The sequence below is a fragment of the Tamandua tetradactyla genome, chromosome 6 (genome assembly GCF_023851605.1).
Source record: "Tamandua tetradactyla isolate mTamTet1 chromosome 6, mTamTet1.pri, whole genome shotgun sequence".
NCBI classification, from domain to species: domain Eukaryota; kingdom Metazoa; phylum Chordata; class Mammalia; order Pilosa; family Myrmecophagidae; genus Tamandua; species Tamandua tetradactyla.
In genome coordinates, this window is record NC_135332.1 from 169,534,585 (window position 1) to 169,552,056 (window position 17,472).

General features: G+C 36.2%; 1 protein-coding gene across 2 annotated transcripts in view; it reads right to left on the reverse strand.

Annotated features, from left to right (window-relative positions):
• WASHC5 (WASH complex subunit 5) overlaps positions 1 to 17,472 on the reverse strand; it is a 93,985-nt gene that overhangs the window by 15,829 nt on the left and 60,684 nt on the right. For both annotated transcript variants that reach the window (XR_013178479.1, XM_077167637.1), the window contains exons 18-26: positions 14,070 to 14,171; positions 13,176 to 13,355; positions 12,105 to 12,229; positions 9,540 to 9,702; positions 9,008 to 9,110; positions 8,842 to 8,921; positions 6,798 to 6,901; positions 3,955 to 4,084; positions 2,537 to 2,633 (exon numbers count right to left, since the gene is read on the reverse strand). Coding sequence is in view for 1 of the 2 variants with exons in the window: in XM_077167637.1 (XP_077023752.1) it covers positions 2,537 to 2,633; positions 3,955 to 4,084; positions 6,798 to 6,901; positions 8,842 to 8,921; positions 9,008 to 9,110; positions 9,540 to 9,702; positions 12,105 to 12,229; positions 13,176 to 13,355; positions 14,070 to 14,171 (1,084 nt within the window). In the remaining variant the exon portion in view is untranslated. The remainder of the gene's footprint in view (positions 1 to 2,536; positions 2,634 to 3,954; positions 4,085 to 6,797; positions 6,902 to 8,841; positions 8,922 to 9,007; positions 9,111 to 9,539; positions 9,703 to 12,104; positions 12,230 to 13,175; positions 13,356 to 14,069; positions 14,172 to 17,472) is intronic.

A 17,472-nucleotide genomic window follows, 5' to 3' on the forward strand; every position in this document is an offset into this window, starting at 1 on the left:
ACAGCAGCAATGGAGGGCTAAGGCTTTCAAAGTGTTGAGAAAAAGTAACAGAATTCTATATCCAGCAAAAAAGTCTCCCCAGAATAAGGATGAATGAAACATATTTTCAGACAAAAGATGTGAAAGACATCTACATTGAAAACTACAAAAATCTACCAAGAAAAAGTAAAGACAACCTTAACACTTGAAGAGATACACTATACTTATGGATGGCAAGACTCAGTGTTGTTAAGATGTCAGTGTCCCCATACTGATCTAGAGAATCAAGGCCGTCTCAAACAAAATCTCTGCAAGTTATTTTGAAGAAATTGATATGCTGATTCTAAAATGTATATTAAAATGCAAAAGACTGGGATACAAGTGTAGTTCAGTGGTAGAATTCTCACCCACCATGTGGGAGACCCAGGTTTGATTTCTGGCCAGTGCACTTCCTCCCTCCCACCCCCTCTACCCCAAATTCAAAAAATGGTGCTTAGTAACAGGATACTCACATGGAAAAAGAATGAAATGTGACCCCTATCACACAAAAGGCAAAATATATATATATTTTTTGCTAAGAAACAAAATTGAGGGATGTATTGCCCAAATTAAAGACTTACTATGAGTAACAGTAATCAGAACATATGGGCATAAGGCAGACAAATGGATAAATGGAATAGAACAGAAAATCCAAAAACAGTCCCATCTTTATATGGTCAATTGAATTTCCACAACTATAACAGAATATTTCAATGATGCTGAAACATCTGGATATCCTCATAGGATTAAAAATGAACCTCAATCCCTTCCTTAAATCATATGCAAAAAATAATTTGAGATGGACCATAGACCATAAACCTCAATGCAAAAGCTAAAGCTAAAAAACAGAATATCCTTGTGACCTTGGGATAGGCAGAGATTTTTTAGACCGAGCACGGAAAGCACTAATTACAAAGAAAAAAATAAATAAACTGGATCATCAAACACTTCTGCTCATTAAAGTTATCAGTAAGAAAATGAACAGGCAAGCCTGTTCTGTCTGTGAGTTAATATCCACAATGTAAATATCTGAAAAAGGACTTGTGTCCAGAATACATAAAGAACTCCTACAACTTCAATGATGATAAAGCAAACAATCCAATTTAAAAATGGACAAAAGACTTGGACACTTCACCAAGAAAGACAGAAGGAATGGCCAATAAGCACATGAACGTGTAAACTCAGCATCATTAGTCATTGGGGAAAGGCAAAAAAAAAAAACTACAATGAGATACTATTACACATCCATCAGAATAGTTAAAATAAAAAAGACTGGTGGTTCAGTGGTAGAATGCTCACCTTTCATGCGGGAGACCCGGGTTTGATTCCCAAACCATGCACGTACCTCCCCCCCAAAAAATGTCACCAAATAGTGGTAAGATATGGAGCAATTGGAACTCCCATACACTGCTGATGTGAGTATAAAATGGCACAACCACTTTGGAAAAAAGACTGGCAGTTTCTGATAACACTTACACTGTGTTAGGTTCTTACTAGGTATTTCAAAAATCTAATTTAAACCTCATACAGATTGATGACCTGAGAGGTTAAGGAACTTGGTCAAAGTCACATAGGTAATAAGAGGTGATGTCAGAATTTAAACATGCATTTGTCCCCACCTTCCTAGAGCAAGTATTTATTGAGTGGCCACCATGTTCACCATTCTGTGATGGTGACAGGTATTGTCATAGAGGAAACGTGCAGACGTTTTTTTGAATGCGATTATTAAAAACATGAAAGAGACTCTACATCCTTACCCTCAAAAAGCTTATGAAATAGGTAGGGAAATACTTCAAAGAAGATATACATTTTGGAATATGGTTAAAAGAAATAATTTGGTTAAATTTGTAAAAGTGTTCTTTTAAGGCTTTAAAATAAAATCAATTCTAGAGTGGATTTAAAAATTTTTACTTAGCTGAATGCCAAGTTTGAAGACAAAGAAAGTACTTTGGAATCTATTAGCAAAGTAATTTTTAAAGTGTCCCAAGTAAACTGATCAATGTCAGAAAAATCTATATTTTGGGGCAGTGCAAATTTATATTGAGCATTTTGGGATCCACTGTTTATTACTGAATATTTTGGCATGCAATCAATCATACTTAGCTTGAAGAATTAAATACCCAGGAATTAGTTTTATCTCTTTAAATATATTGTTACTCTTCATACCACAGATCCAGATACGCAGAGGCATATAACTGAAAGAACAGAATGTTAAAATTTCTTTCACACCACGATCAGCTTCCTAAACATTACAGAGAAAAGTAAAGTTTCTGCATATTCCACAAGTTGGATTATTAACCCTTGGAAATTAAAGGTGGATTATGCTTGGTTGTTATTATACCTGCTATCTACATTTCATGAAGGGGCACCGCATTTCAGAGGTACAAAGACATATTTTATACACATGCACTGATCCAGGAAAAGATCTCCTATGTGACATAGCTTTCTATACAAAGAGCTGTTTGGTTACATATTATTCTATTGTTACTTATTACAAAGAATAAATATCATACAGTACCTAGGTTTTTGTTGTACTGAAGTTTTGGCAACTGGGCGATCAAAAATAGAAAGTTGACAATTGGGAAATAGGGTAAGCGCTTTGTTGTTATGTATATCTAGGAAGAGACAGGTAAGAAAAATTGATGATTTCTTCACATTGCAGAAAACCACAGAACACGTTTTCAAATGTAAAGCTTCCATTTTATTTCAATTTGTTCTTCAGGCAACTTAAGACTAGTTGGTTACATTAATTTGTACTTTCAGATTTTATTTAACACTAGTGACCCCCAAACTGAAATACATATATAACAATTAGCCAATGTGCCTAGAGGTTAGCAGCTGTTTTTTCCCTGAATTTCCTTCATGTCATTCACAAAGGGGGAAAGAAGTAAAGGCTGATGAGCAAGAATGGGAGGGGAAAAAGAAAGAGTAATTAAGGCAAAGCCGGAGGGAAGGGCAAAGGGAGGGAGGGAGGTTAAGAGAAAGGGAGGAGGGAGAGCTAGAATGAGAGAAGGAAAAGGACACACGTAGCAGGGAGTGGTACTATGTAAGTAGAAAGCAAGCACTCTCCTTTCCATTTGCTTTCCCCTACGCAATGTCACAGTGCAGTCTCCCTTTCAGTCAATAAGACAGGGTGCACACAGCCATTTCCATCATCCCAGCTGGCCCCTGACTCTGTGGGAGCAGGGGAGCATTCTACTTAGGGGCACAGGCTCTGGGTCAGAAGCTGGCTCTATCACTTTCTAGCGTGGAGCCTTAGGTAAGTGATTAACCTATGTGAGTCTTGGGTTCCCACATAATGGCTTATTTCACAGGGCTGTTGTGAGATTGTTGGCCTGTAGCAGGTGCTCAAATAAGCTAGCTGTTATTCAGGTTTACAATCTCTTAATCAAAACCCACAGGGATCACATGTATTTCAGAATTTGAACTGCTACAGATTTTAGAATGATAATATAGGGTCTAGGATAACGCCCTATAATCAAAGTTGCCAATATTTCTGCAGCAACACATGGATTTTGAAGACCAGAAGTGTGGAGAAGAGTTTGTAAATCCATATTATGATTATGATTAGTGTCACCCATGAAAGAAGTACCTTAGTACAATCAATCCTGATCAAGACTACCACTTAGTGACAGTTCTAATTTCAAACCCAACAGAAACCTGAAACTATTTCTCTTCCACTGATATGAACTTTTCACTTTTTAACAGGCTTTGACAAACATTTCACTTGATTCCCTGACAGCTCCAAGTCAGATGGGACAGATCTGATCATCCTCATATTACACATGGGAAATGGAGCTCAAAAAGGGCAGGGACTTGGTAGAATGAAAGCTCTGGGACCCAAACCCAAATTTTGCCAAGATTTTTGCTCAGATATCAGTTTCCTCTGGCTCCACACTGTCCCCCAGTACGTCATTATATAAGTCAATGACTAACCTTGTTCAGTGGGTTGTGAATGCCAGCTGCCTCCAGATAGGCTGTGATTTCATACAAGAGTGTGTTATCTTCCTTGGGATAAGGAAGTGAAGGGTCCTGATAGTGGGCTTCGATATCTGCTAGAATAGCCCTAGATGAAGACAAGTAAAAAAGAGCGATAAACATTAGGGAGGAACTGAATTTAGACAAGAGTGAATCCTGGCTAGTGATGTCCTTTCCTGGGGCCTCAGTCCCTTATCTGGAAAATGAGGGCCTGCTCCTTCTAATCATCAATTTCCAAGACTGAGATTGGGGATGAGTGGGAAATTTGACCTAGAATTAACTACTTTATCATTTAAAGTTAACCCAAATCAAATGCTATCACCAAATTTTTACGAACTGAAAAAATTTTTCAGTGCCCTAATTTGTCAAAAGCATTGACTCAGTGACCTAGAAGTACAGATTATTTATCTTTAAATATAAGACTCAAGATGAGATTAAGCTGCTGGTGAGGTGTAGGATGTGACTGCCTTCCAGAAAGTGCATGCATCAGCACTCCTGGCAACTTACACACTTATTATTATTTTTTCAGTCAAGTATAGTTTATTTGAAAAAGTCACATTTTCAAACTCTGGCAAATGTTGGTTAAAAAATGAGAAACACAGGCCAGTGCACTGGTGGCTCAGTGGTAGAATTCTCGCTTGCTGTGTTGTAGACCCGGGTTCAATTCCCAGAGCCTACACATTCCAAAAAAATAAGAAACAAACATTTTAAGTTGAGAAAGTTGTCCTAAAAATTGAGTGTTTTATATATAAATTTTATATGAATACATTAAAGTATAAATATACAGTGGCCAATTTGAGATAAAATGTGCATTATCAAAACTGATTCAAGAACTAAAAAGTTGACTTCTTTCAATAACCATATTTTAACAATGAAATAGATACAAAAAAAATGAAAGGCAAATAAGCAAATAATAGCACATTCACTATAACTGTTTAATGAGCAAATTTAGAGCTACACAGAATAATCTGATACAAAAGTGATGAGACAAAAATTTGAAGGCATTTTAACTTTTAGGGCATGTAGACCTTACTGTAAGCAATATATTTGAACAACGGATGGTGGGTGTTATATGTTTAAATTAAATTTATATGACCATTTTGCTTTTTCCGGGTAGTCTAAAATGGCAACTTTATATCCTTGAATTTAGAGCTAGTTCTGCTATCAAGCAGTACCTAGTATACAGTTTTCATGAGAAATCTTCCTGGAAGCCCACACATAGAGAAACATATTGATTTCTTAGGTTTAATAGGTAGTAAAAGAAGCAATGTTATTTATTTATGAAACTCCTGGAGGGATTCTGAAGCCTAGGCCTAAACAAGATTCAATGCTGTTAACGAAGGTAAACAGAGAATCCTCATATGTTTAGAAAATAACTGATCATGCAGCCAAAAGGAAAACATGCCCTGAGGGTGAGGGAAAGTGGTGGGAGCCAGACTGGAAGAGTTTATTGAAGAAACTGTATACTTTAACTTGACTTTCTAGGAACATCAAAAATATTGACACTAGTTAATTACTTGCTAAAAGTTTCTTTCTCCTTAAGAATAAGGACAAAGATTAAAATTAGCTTTGAAGTTTTATAACATAATTGCTTTATAACAAAATGCCTGTTCTTTTTTTCATGCACTTTTTAGGAAAAAAATGCTAAGGAAATAAGTATATTTTTTTATCCTGATGAATATTAAGTCCCTATTGAATATTATAACTGTAATCAAATTTTTCTGTCATGAACTTTTTTTCCCTAGGTGTTGTCTTTTTTCTTTTTTTATATATTTTTATATATAATATATTATATAATAAAAATAAAAATATATTATATAATATAAATATATAAATATATATATTTATATATAATATATATATATTTTTTATATTTTTATTGAGAAATCTTCACACACATACATTCTACACATGGTGTACAATCAATGGTTCACAATATTATCACATAGTTGCATATTCACCATGATCATTTTTTAGAACATTTGCATCACTCCAGAAAAAGAAATAAAAAGCTCATATAGCCCATACCCCTCCTCTCTCCCTCATTGACCACTAGCATTTCCCCCTATTATTTATTTATTTATTTAATCCTTATTTTTTCACTCATCTGTCCATACCTTGGATAAAAGGAGCATCAGACACAAGGATTTCACAATCCCAGAGTCACACTGTCTTCAACAATTAAGGCTACTGGAACACAGCTCAGTAGTTTCAGGTACTTCCCTCCACCCACTCCAGTACACCGTAAACTCAAAAGGGATATCTATACCTGCATATGAATAACCTCTAGGATAACTTCTCAACTCCGTTTGAAATCTCTCAGCCACTGACATTTTATTTTGTCTCATTTCTCTTTTCTCCCTTTTGGTTAAGAGGCTTTCTCAATCCCTTAATGCCAGGTCCCCGCTCATCCCTGGGATTTCTGACCACGTTGGCAACTTACACACTTTTGAGTGCCTTCTGGATAATTATTGACAGGGAATTCTTGGAGAAAGCCAGTTGGGGATTTTAACAATATATCTGTGAAGTACCTAGCACAACACTCATTATGTGATCAATATATGTTGGATGACTAAATGAATCCATCAAAAATAAATAAATAAATAAAATGTGGTCACAAGATATACTGAGGAATGAGGCATTTAAAGATGAATTTGATTATCCACAGGAAGGAAGACTAGTAACTTTGAGTCTACATTTTTCCCCAAAAGGGACTTATAAGAATATATACTGAAGAAACTGGGTGCTAGTTGATAATGAACAATCCTGGCCCACAGTTGGCTGTTTTAAACACTGCTTACTTATTGAGATTCTCCAGAGCAGCTGCCAGGTGTTTGGAGTCAAACCGACAAGAATAATTTAATTCATTGGCAATCTGTTGTCTTAGAATCTGCATCTGCCCAACCTGTGAATAAGCAAGAGAAAGAATAGCTAGTAAACATAAGTATTTAAAGTGACAGTAAGGAGGCAAACATTAAGATGACAATTTTTGCAATAAAAGGGTCTACACAAAAAATTTCTACACAAAAAATTAAGCTTTTCCTGGACCTGCTCCATTAGTCACTGAGACCTGCATCATCCCACATGGAGCTCAAGAGATCTTTCCAGGAGTGTCTGGATAGCCTCCTGTATGCAAATCTCAAATCACCCCCAAAGTCTAATATTTTACAAAGTGGTCCATTCATGTTCATTCACCCATCTATTAAAGTGATCTTTTTGAAGATATTTTTTACAATCTTTTGGAATAAACTCTCGAGGCTTAGCAGCTGGTATGAGAAGCTCTACTTCTTTGTGTATGGGCATTTTCATGTCCTAAGTGTCATTTCACTCTAGGATTCTAAAATTTGGTTAATATAAATCTGTCCACATCACTCAAGATTATAGATTATGTAATAATCCGGTCTGCATAAGAATTATGTAAGAACCCCAATCTCATACCATATACAAAAATTCACTCAGAATGGATCAAAGACCTAAATAGAAGAACTAAAACTATATATAAAGCTTCTAGATGCAAACACAGGGAAATATCTTTAGGACCTTCTGTTAAGTGGTGGTTTCTTAGACTTTACACCCAAATCATAAGCAACAAAAGAAAAAAAAATAGATAAATGGGACTACATCAAAATTAAAAAATTTGTGCATCAAAAGTAAAAAGACAGATTGAGAAAAACCCCAGAATGAGCTGAGACTTAGCATCAAGGAATTGAGAAAACCTTCTCGACCAAAAGGGGGATAGAGTGAAATGAGACAAAGTGTCAATGGCTGAGAGATTCCAAACAGAGTTGAGAGGTTATCCTGGAGGTTATTCTTTCGCATTAAGTAGTTATCACCTTGTTAACCAAGATGTAATGGAGAGGCTGGAGGGAACTGCCTGAAAATGTAGAGCTGTGTTCCAGTAGCCATGTTTCTTGATGATGATTGTATAATGATATAGCTTTCACAATGTGACTGTGTGATTGTGAAAACCTTGTGTCTGATGCTCCTTTTATCTACCTTGTCAACAGATGAGTAGAACATATGGAATAAAAATAAATAATAGGGGGAACAAATGTTAAAATAAATTTAGTCTGAAATGCTAGTGATCAATGAAAGGGAGGGGAAAGGGGTAGGTATGGTATCCTACAACTATTGTTGTAGGATATTGTTGTATAAGCTATTTTTAGTCAGCTTCAGATAGTAGTTGGCTCTCTCAAACTTGTCAGCATCATAAAGTCATCTGCACCATTAATTACCAAAACTTTTCCATCACCCCAAACAGAAACTACATACCAATTAAATATTAACACACCATTTCGCTCCCCCACTTGGCCCCTGGTAACCTGTATCTTAGTTTCTGACTCCGTGACTTTGCTTATTCTAATTATTTCATATCAGTAAGACTATACAGTATCTGTCCTTTTGTGTCTGGCTTATCTCACTCCACATGATGTCTTTGAGGTGGTGGGGATGGAGGCACAACTTTGAGTAATTAACATCAATGAACTGTATATTCAAAAAGGGGAAAAAGATAAATTTTAGGCTGTATATAAGTTACCACACCTTCACACAAACCCACAAAACTATACAACACAATGTAAACTATGCATTAAAGTTAATAGCACAATTACAATAATATTATTTCATGAATTATGGCAAAGGAGCCATACTAACAGAAAATGTTAATAATAGGGAAAACCATGTATGTGATGGAGGGTTTACAGAAACTTTTTACTTCCTGCAAGATGAACCTATAGCTGCTCTAATAAAAAATAAAATAACAGTTATAAGAAAATAATAATTTGCAAAATTATAATGTGTTGATTATTATACTCATAAGCTGTTACCCTCTCGCCCATGGCATACCTTCATTATAGCTTCAAGATAAGCTGTCCAAATCTTCTGTGTTTTCGCAATGGCGGAAAAATAAATTTTATTCGAATTTGCTGAAATGTTAAAATATAATTTCCTATTTAGTAAATTCATAAAGGCTACAGTTATCTCTATTTCAGGATAGTTTCAAAACACTTACCTACAATACTTTTTAGGGGGCTGACAGCATTCATCAGGGTTTTTAAAGTATCTTGAACAGTTCTGTCTCTCAAGATAATTTTCTGAAACATACTGAGGAAATTCTAAAAACAAGAAGGAATGAACAAAGAACCAAACATCATGAATAAAATAAATAAATAAAAAAGCTACAGAAGGCAGAGATTGCTAAGTTGCATAGGCCTACAGACAGGAGGACAGAGAAAAGCAGCAACTTGAGGCTCCTCTTTGCAACATCCTCTGTAAGGATCATTGGCTTCAATAGTAAAAATCTTACCTTCCCAAGATGAAACTCACAAAAGCAGTTTACCCAGAAAGAAAAGCAGTTTATTACACCGGCCAAAGAAATTCTAGTTCACTCTCAGTTCTTATCTACCTAATAGGAATCATGCATGTTTGGGTGTCAGTATGGGAAAGCATGCAAGAAGAATTAAATGAGTTTGAACTGCCCAGCAAGAGCCACCCTTATCTCTTCCTGGGGAAAGAGGAAACATGCATGAAAGTCAAAGGCTTACCTGTAACTCTTTGACAATCATAAAGCACAGAAGCCTGTCTAACCCATTCAGACCAAAAGTCCCCAAGGTGGTCTGGATTTCTGAGAAGAGGCGGCTGCTGGTCACTTCTTGATGAGTTTTCATATCATACCAAGTGTTCAGTTGATCAATATGACATGTCATTCTAGAAGAAAGCCAAAATAAACAAACAAACAAAAAAACCCACCAAAGCAGTTCAGAATTCCTCCTGAACAGATATGGGACATAATAGGACTTGGGGCTTTTAATAGAAAAATAACAGCTGCATGCTCTGTGAAAGCTTTTCTATCTACCTACCCGTTATATCTTTACAGTGACTACCCAGTTACAGCCAGTGAGTTTACAATCCAATTAAACTACTACTTTCTACTCCATGCTATGTATAAGTTTGAGCGATTTATTTTCACTGAGCTGGGCTGTTATTTTGGAGTCATGTTGACAGGACAAGTTAAGGTTCAGCTGTCAGGCCGGAAGGCTTTAGAATCCACTCTCTCCCCACACACTCTTTAATTAAATTTCTAGTGACTGAGGACAGAGCCTTGGGGTCATTTCCATTATCATAAGAGACGTAGAATCCTTTTGCCCTGACATTTGAGACCATGACAACAAAGCCATGTTCTCTTCCTCTCAGTTCCTTAAACTATTCTTGTAGATCCCACCTTTTAGACTTGGTAGTGCAATGATGACAATGATAATAACGAGAATGTGCTGGACACTTATTATGTGCCAGGTACTGGGTGAAGATCTTTCTTTGTGTTATCTCATTCTAGCCTCAAAACAGCTCTGTGATGTATCAGCCATTTCATCCTCATGTTCAAGTTGAGATAACTGAGGCAGCCACTGTGAAGCTATCCCAAGGGGGAGGAGCCTCAGAATCACTGGTAGAGGTAGGTAAAAACATAGCTGCCCAGATCCCATTCCTAAGAGTCTGACTCAGTAGGTCTTGGGTGGAATGCAGATTCTGAATTTTCAACAAGCTCCTCAGATGATATACTCCAAACTATAATAACAAGCAAAACCCACCACAAAACTTTACTGGCTTGAGAGGGAGCTAAAAGAGCTCCAGAAGCTATGGAGGTTAAATTTGGAAGTAAATGGGAAGAACAAAACAAGATTTTCATACAGCTTCTAATTTCAGGCTTCAAAGTATCCTTTCTCTGTCACTCACTACTGGTCCTTTGAATGTGTTATTGAGAGACCTCCAATTCTGATGGCAAAATCAATATATGATACGGAAATACTAATCATGCTTAAACCTTTCTGCAAGATTCAATATGGCACTGGATGAATAGTTTTCCAAAAAGACTTCAATGAAAGGAAGAGCTACTGAACTTTTAGGATTGTCACTCTTTTTGGCCCATGAGTCATGAAGGCAAAAATTCTTACTTTTGTTGGCTTTGGGGAAGAAGTTTAGATATAGTTTATAAGTTGAATAAGATTTGAGACAAAATAAAGCTGGATTAGAAGGTGGTAAGAAGAAGTCAAATCATAAGCACATTTAATTTATATAAATTCAACCATGCATATATAGCTGGAGTGGAAGGAAATCATTTTTCTCCAGATAATTCCACCACCATTCCACTCAGTAAGCATATATCTAGAAGTAAATATGAAATAGAACACATGAACTTGATTCTTCCTTTGGCTGATTTAGTACCAATCTTTGCTACATCTGAGGTTCAGCTGGAAGAATAACTGGCTCTGTGGGACTGACTAAGAGGAAGCAGAATGTCCGTCACTAACATGGTGCCCATTTAAAACAGTCTCAAGAGCAGTTTTAATTATATGAGATTTTCCCCAGTTCCTGTGGAATTTAGAATCTGTGCAACCTGTATATAAACAGTGATTCATTGTATGTCAAAGCCATGCTGTCTGCCCTTGAAGCCCATAGCATTTAAGAGTCAGAGGGCTCAGTGTATATTCTGTGCCTATCATTTATTAACTGTGATATCTTGGGTAAGGAGTATAGCTTTCCTGTGCCTGAATTACTTCAACTTTCAGATGAGACTAACAGTACCTACAACCTAAGACTGTTGGAATGAGTAAATTAATGTAAATGTATAATGTGCTAAAGTCAATGCATAAGGTAAGTGTTCAAGATAGGTTCTGAGTATTCAAAAGTGCTTGCTGTTGGGCTAAGAAACAAAAAGGTAATCCTAAGAGATCAGGACCTGAGCTGACAAGGGCAAGATTCAGTCACTGCTATGGGGAAGTGTGCAATAGTCACACAGGTACAGTGACCACTCTGCATTTAGCAATTTTTAATATACTGGGGAGTCCACAGGGCCAAGTGAGTAGAATGTTAGTTGGAAGGCAAGAGCAGCATAGACTGAACAGGGCTAAGCAGATCTTCAACTTGCTTCAATTTATATGTCTTTGGACTGGGGTTTCCTCAGTCACACTGGGGGAAAAATGCAGTCTTAGAAAACATGATTTTGGGTAACACTGGAAGGGATTCAACTGTGGCAGGGACAAGGGCATCACATGAGCATCTGTAACATGTGTTAGAGAGGTGATCAAGGTCCAGAGGGATTCAGATGCACCTACTTTGGGTCTGTGATGCGCAGGATTTCTCTGCAGAGCCGACCAATAAACGTTACAGACTCGTCCACAGGGGTGAACTTTGGTATTGGAATATGAGTGGACTGGTACATACTTTGCCAGTCTTGAATCTAGAAAACAAAACCATAAAAATTTAGTATATCCTTGATGAGATAACCTATTTATCCTTCTTCACATAAATTAACAAAGATCAAATTGCATGAAGAATGATAATAAAGGGTCTTGTTTGCAAAGGAGAACCTTTTACATTTGCATAATAAGCCTCCCAGATAACATTTATAAAGAACGAAATATTTGTGAAAAAGGGAAGTAACTGAAGAGAAGTGAGAAGAAGAGACAAGGGTATTTCCTATTTTTTGTCTTATGAGTTGACCTGTGTGAGTATAATATGAAAATCTAAAATATCACAAGGCAGGAAGAGACTTCATCTTTCTAAAATATCACCTGTATCATGTCAGTTCCTACTTTAAAACTTGCAGGGTGGTTCCCTGTTAACCGGCAACTAGAAGCAAACTTTTTAGCCTTGGCACTTAAGAATTTGGCACTAATCCGGCCTCTACGATTTTCATTTTTGTGACTATTTTCTATTCTGGTCAGCAGTGCTTGCCAGTCCCTGAAAAATGTTCGTATTTTCCCAGCATACTTCTGGCATGCCATTTCTTCATCTTCACCCACAACTGAAACTCTTGAAGGCCCAGTTTGGGTGCTACCTCCTTATAAAGCTTTGTCCAATTAAGCCCACCCAAAGAAGTATTGTGATTTCTGAATCTTGATCACTTGGATTGTAAGTGACAATAAACGGCTTCATTTTGTAGCCAATTGATTACATCTGCTTTCTCCAAAGGGCAGTAAGCTCCCAAAGGTCAGGTGCCTGGTCAATCTTTCTATATTAGCCATAGCTCCTGAAGGTACTTAGAAGGTACTGGTGACTATCTACCACTGACTGATCTTAAGTAACTATTTAACTATATTTTCTTGGTATTTCTGAGGTTTGGGGGTTATAGTCGAAACGTAAGAAACAACTAATATAGTTAAGAATTTCAATTATTTAGATACCTTTGTTCTTAAGAAGTTATTACACTCTTGCTCCACATTGTAATTTATAATACGAGATACTTCTTCCTGCCAAATCTTCAGACCATAAATGTTGACATAGTCCTGTATGTATTCAAAAGAGCGATGGAATCCGTCCATGGTAGCCCCCAACTCTTTCAGCCTGGGCATCAGTTCACTTGGCTGTGCAAAAGGGGAAAAGTAGTTAAGTTAAATACCTACATTAGACTGTAAATGATACACCAAATAAGAGACCACAGTCATAGTTTAAGACAGCTTTGGAAATACTTTTTCTACTTTACATAGGATGAGTGACAACTGATGTCAGATATTCAGGAAAAATAAATTTCAATCATTTGGGAAGAAAGTCTCATACAGAGGAGTTGAAAACTTGATGTGAATTATTTTGTGTCATTTCATGAACAGATCTAATCTTAAATACTTAAAAGATCTAAAATTGAATCTGCTGAGTTGAAAGGTACCTTACACATAAATTTCAGGCCTATTTTTTTCTCTAGAAAAAAATCATCATACTTCCTAACAGAGAAAGCAAAGTAAAAAATTACTGCTTTTAAAGCTTCTATCTGCTTAGTGTTAAACTTTTTTAACTGTAAGGAGTAACTCTAAATCAAAAATATCGGTTCAAACCTTAAGCTAGTAGGTCAACAGAGGAAGGAAAGAAGAACTGGCTTCAGAAAGGATTTTCTTATAATGTAAAAAGATTATGATACAGAAATAAAAAGCACTTCAGTTCTTCAGTTGTTTGTACTGAAAGTCACATACATTGATTATAGAAGAGGAGGAAAGGTTTTTGCTCACGATAGGCTAAAATTTTGTTCTAGTCCATTTTGCAAGTTGAGTAGAAAGAAAGGAGAGACCCATTTTGGCATCTGGCACCTTGGCTCGAGGGTTGAAGATCAATCCCCTATGAAGTGCAAAAGCAACACGTTTAACCAATTCCTTCCTTATCCCATCTTCCAGCAACTGCTTCGGATCCACCTAAGTACAGATCAAAAGGTAATAAATGTTAGGAAAAGAACAGTCCAAATCTTGAAGGAAATATGGTTTCCAGAGTTCGTACTGGAGTACTTTCCTACCTCATTTCTAAATTATTAAGATTTCTTTTTCCTTTCCTGTTCCTCTTTACTCTTATCCAGCCTGGGCAGAATTATTAAACCTCTCATCTCTTTAGGATTGGTCAGTCTTGGTAAAACTCATGATGATAACATTTCAATGGAATGTTTCAAAGACGGTGGGTATGGTATGTTTTAAATTGCCTCAAATTTTATCAACAAGTGCTTTTTCTAATTGTCAGGAAGAGGAAGTGGAATAAAAAGTCTGAATTTGAATTCAGATATATGTCTTTCCTTCAAATTTTACCTCAGGGCATCTATATCCATATGAGAAAATTAAAGTTTTGTGTGGACCACTCTGTATATTAAACAATTGTCTTTCCTTGCAGCATTGTTGGAATGTTCTTTTTAATTAGGAAAATACAATAGGAAAGTAAATCTATTTCTTAATTGTATAAGCCTATTTTACTGATGGTTTTTACTATAATGAGAATGGTTTTATTATTCCTACAAGTCAGTCTCTCATCAGATTTAGAAAATATCAGACAGTTTCACCACACTCTGAATTCCCTGATACTTGTTTCTTTCACTTTTAATGTGTAAAGAACCATTAGTTTTAAAAGACACAAAGAAGACAACTGATGGGTTTTATCTGTTTTTAATTATATTTAAACTTTAAGGCAGAAAACTACAGCAAGAGTAGCAGAAAATACAAAAGAGAAACATGCTGAACTATTTCATGACCATGCAATCAGCAAAATTCTGATTGTGAAGAAAACCAAGGTCAGATGCCCTGTGCTCTTCAACAGATAATTTATAAGGAAAGAAAGGAATACAGGAGAAACCTATGGATTAAAAAAGACTTTAAAGACATATAGTTTTTTAAGTGGGCAAGTCTACACTACAGGGTCTAGAGATTCACACTTGAATGACAAAGGTATAAAGAGAATGAGATTTAAGTTAAGGCAAATGAGGGCCCCCCAGGGCAGGGGGGCTAAATTGTTTTTCTTGACCTGAAGGGTAGTTAGCATAGCATTTACCTTATATAATTTTTCTGTAGCTTTCAGTTTCTATGCTCTATTTTATGACAGAAAGGTAGAATGTAAATTATGAATAAATATAGCCAGTGAGAACCAAACCAAAGAAATAATATGAAGCTTTAAATGAAATTTCTCTTGAGAACACATTAAATGAAAAGAATTAAATGCTTTCATGAATCTGAAGGTCTCACATGGCTCTTCCAATTCTTCCTGGATTTTAACTAAATCTATGGAAGTGTTCACTGCTAAAAGAGAATGCCCTCTTTACACAGCCCCTCCCTCACCCTTCTACTTTCCTACTCTGGGGTTAACAACAGTTAACAGTTTTCATGTGTATCCTCCAGACCTTTCTCCCTTCATTCATATACATAAGTATTTGTCCTTAAATAGATGTTTAGTTTCAAAAATCTAAATCGAGTAATAAAATTTATACACTGTTCTGTAATGTGCTTTATTAGTTTTGTCTTGGAAATCTACCAGTGGCAGATTCCTTTTGAATGGCTGCAGGGCAATCCACAGCATGAATGTGCTATGATATATTTAGCCATTCCCCTCCCAACAGATGCTTAGGTTAGTTCTATTTTTCTTGACTATCTGTTTCAATGAACATGCTTATACGCATATCTTTGTGCATATCTCTCGTTTTAAGTGAGATCAACCAAAGCGAATCTATAACTTTGATAAGTGTTTGAAATATATCCTTTATATTTTGAAGTTAAAGGTTAGGGTGGGCTCTAACAGGATTCCTTACAAAAATCCCCGAGTTGCTAAGACTGGCACTGACAAGTCTACTGGATTAAATGGAATTGGTATATTTCCCCTATTCATATTATCTGAAAGATCATGGCAAATGATTTATATTTTTCTTAAGCAGGCTTTCCTTTGATAATTATTGCTAATGATTAGGTTTTATTACATCCTTCCTATATTGGGCACTTTGCAAGTGAGACTCTTAACACAGTCCTAAGAGTAATCATCATTTTGGAATCAGTCCAATATGAAAACCTGCACATGGACCCTCTGCATGTCAACTGAATTAATGGGCACAGGGCTGAAGCATGTTTAGTGGAATCTATTTATATTCCCGGGGCTACAAGGGTATTTTTTTTAGTGCATTTCCAGAAAACTCAAACCAAAATTCGCCTCCTATTTGGATTCATTCCTTATATTTTCTTAACATAAGTGTTAATTTGGCAATTCAACAGTTATAAATATAAAAATAAATCAGAAATGGTCAGATTCCTCCTATGTCAGACAAGTGGAATCATAAATCAAAGCACCATGAGCTACGTGAATGGACACATCGTTGCAATCACAGAATTACAAATTAAAACAACAATGAGATGCTACTTGCTACTCCTTGGGATGGCAAAATATGTGGATAGACTCACAGGATACAGTCATTGCAGAAGGAATCTGGCATAATGAGACAAATCAAGTATGTATATGCCCTAAGACCCAATGACCCACTCCTGGGTACACAGCTTTAAGAGACACGTGTACACTGTTGAGAGTGAGGATATGTGTGGAGATGTTCAACCTGACTTGGAAGCAACATCTTAGAACAATGGTTAAGTAAAAGGAGGAATGCTATGCAGCAGTAAGAAATAACCAACTATCTGACCACAGCAACAGAGAGTTCAAAAACGATGACCAGTGAGAAAAGTTGGATAAAAGAAGGAGTTAGAGAACAATATGACTTAGATAAATTAAAAACAAATACACACCATGCTAAAAATAAGGACATTTGCATATTTAGGAAATCCATTAAACATATCAGAGTGGATGCTATATGGGATGGGAATGGGAGTGGGAATCTAGGAGAAGAGGAACAAAAAAATAAAAAAAGAGATAGCGCATGCTCAGTGATGACAACGGTCTGTGAGCAGAGGAGCATGACTATCTCAGTTCTCCACAGGCGGGGAACAGTACAGATGTACTAAAAAGGAAGAAAGAGGGGAACTGGACCATTTTATTTGCTTTGCTATAACAGAAATTCAATAAAATGGAGTTTTCTTAGATTTATATAATTTTTGGGTAAAACAGTTACTAGTACAGCACATTTTCTCCAGAAATACAGGATAAAAAAATTCTATGGCTGTACCATGAGATTGCCTGTAAGTATTATGAAAAATAAAGATGATAATGCTCTCTCCTTCTCTGTCAATAAATTATTAAAGTTAAAAT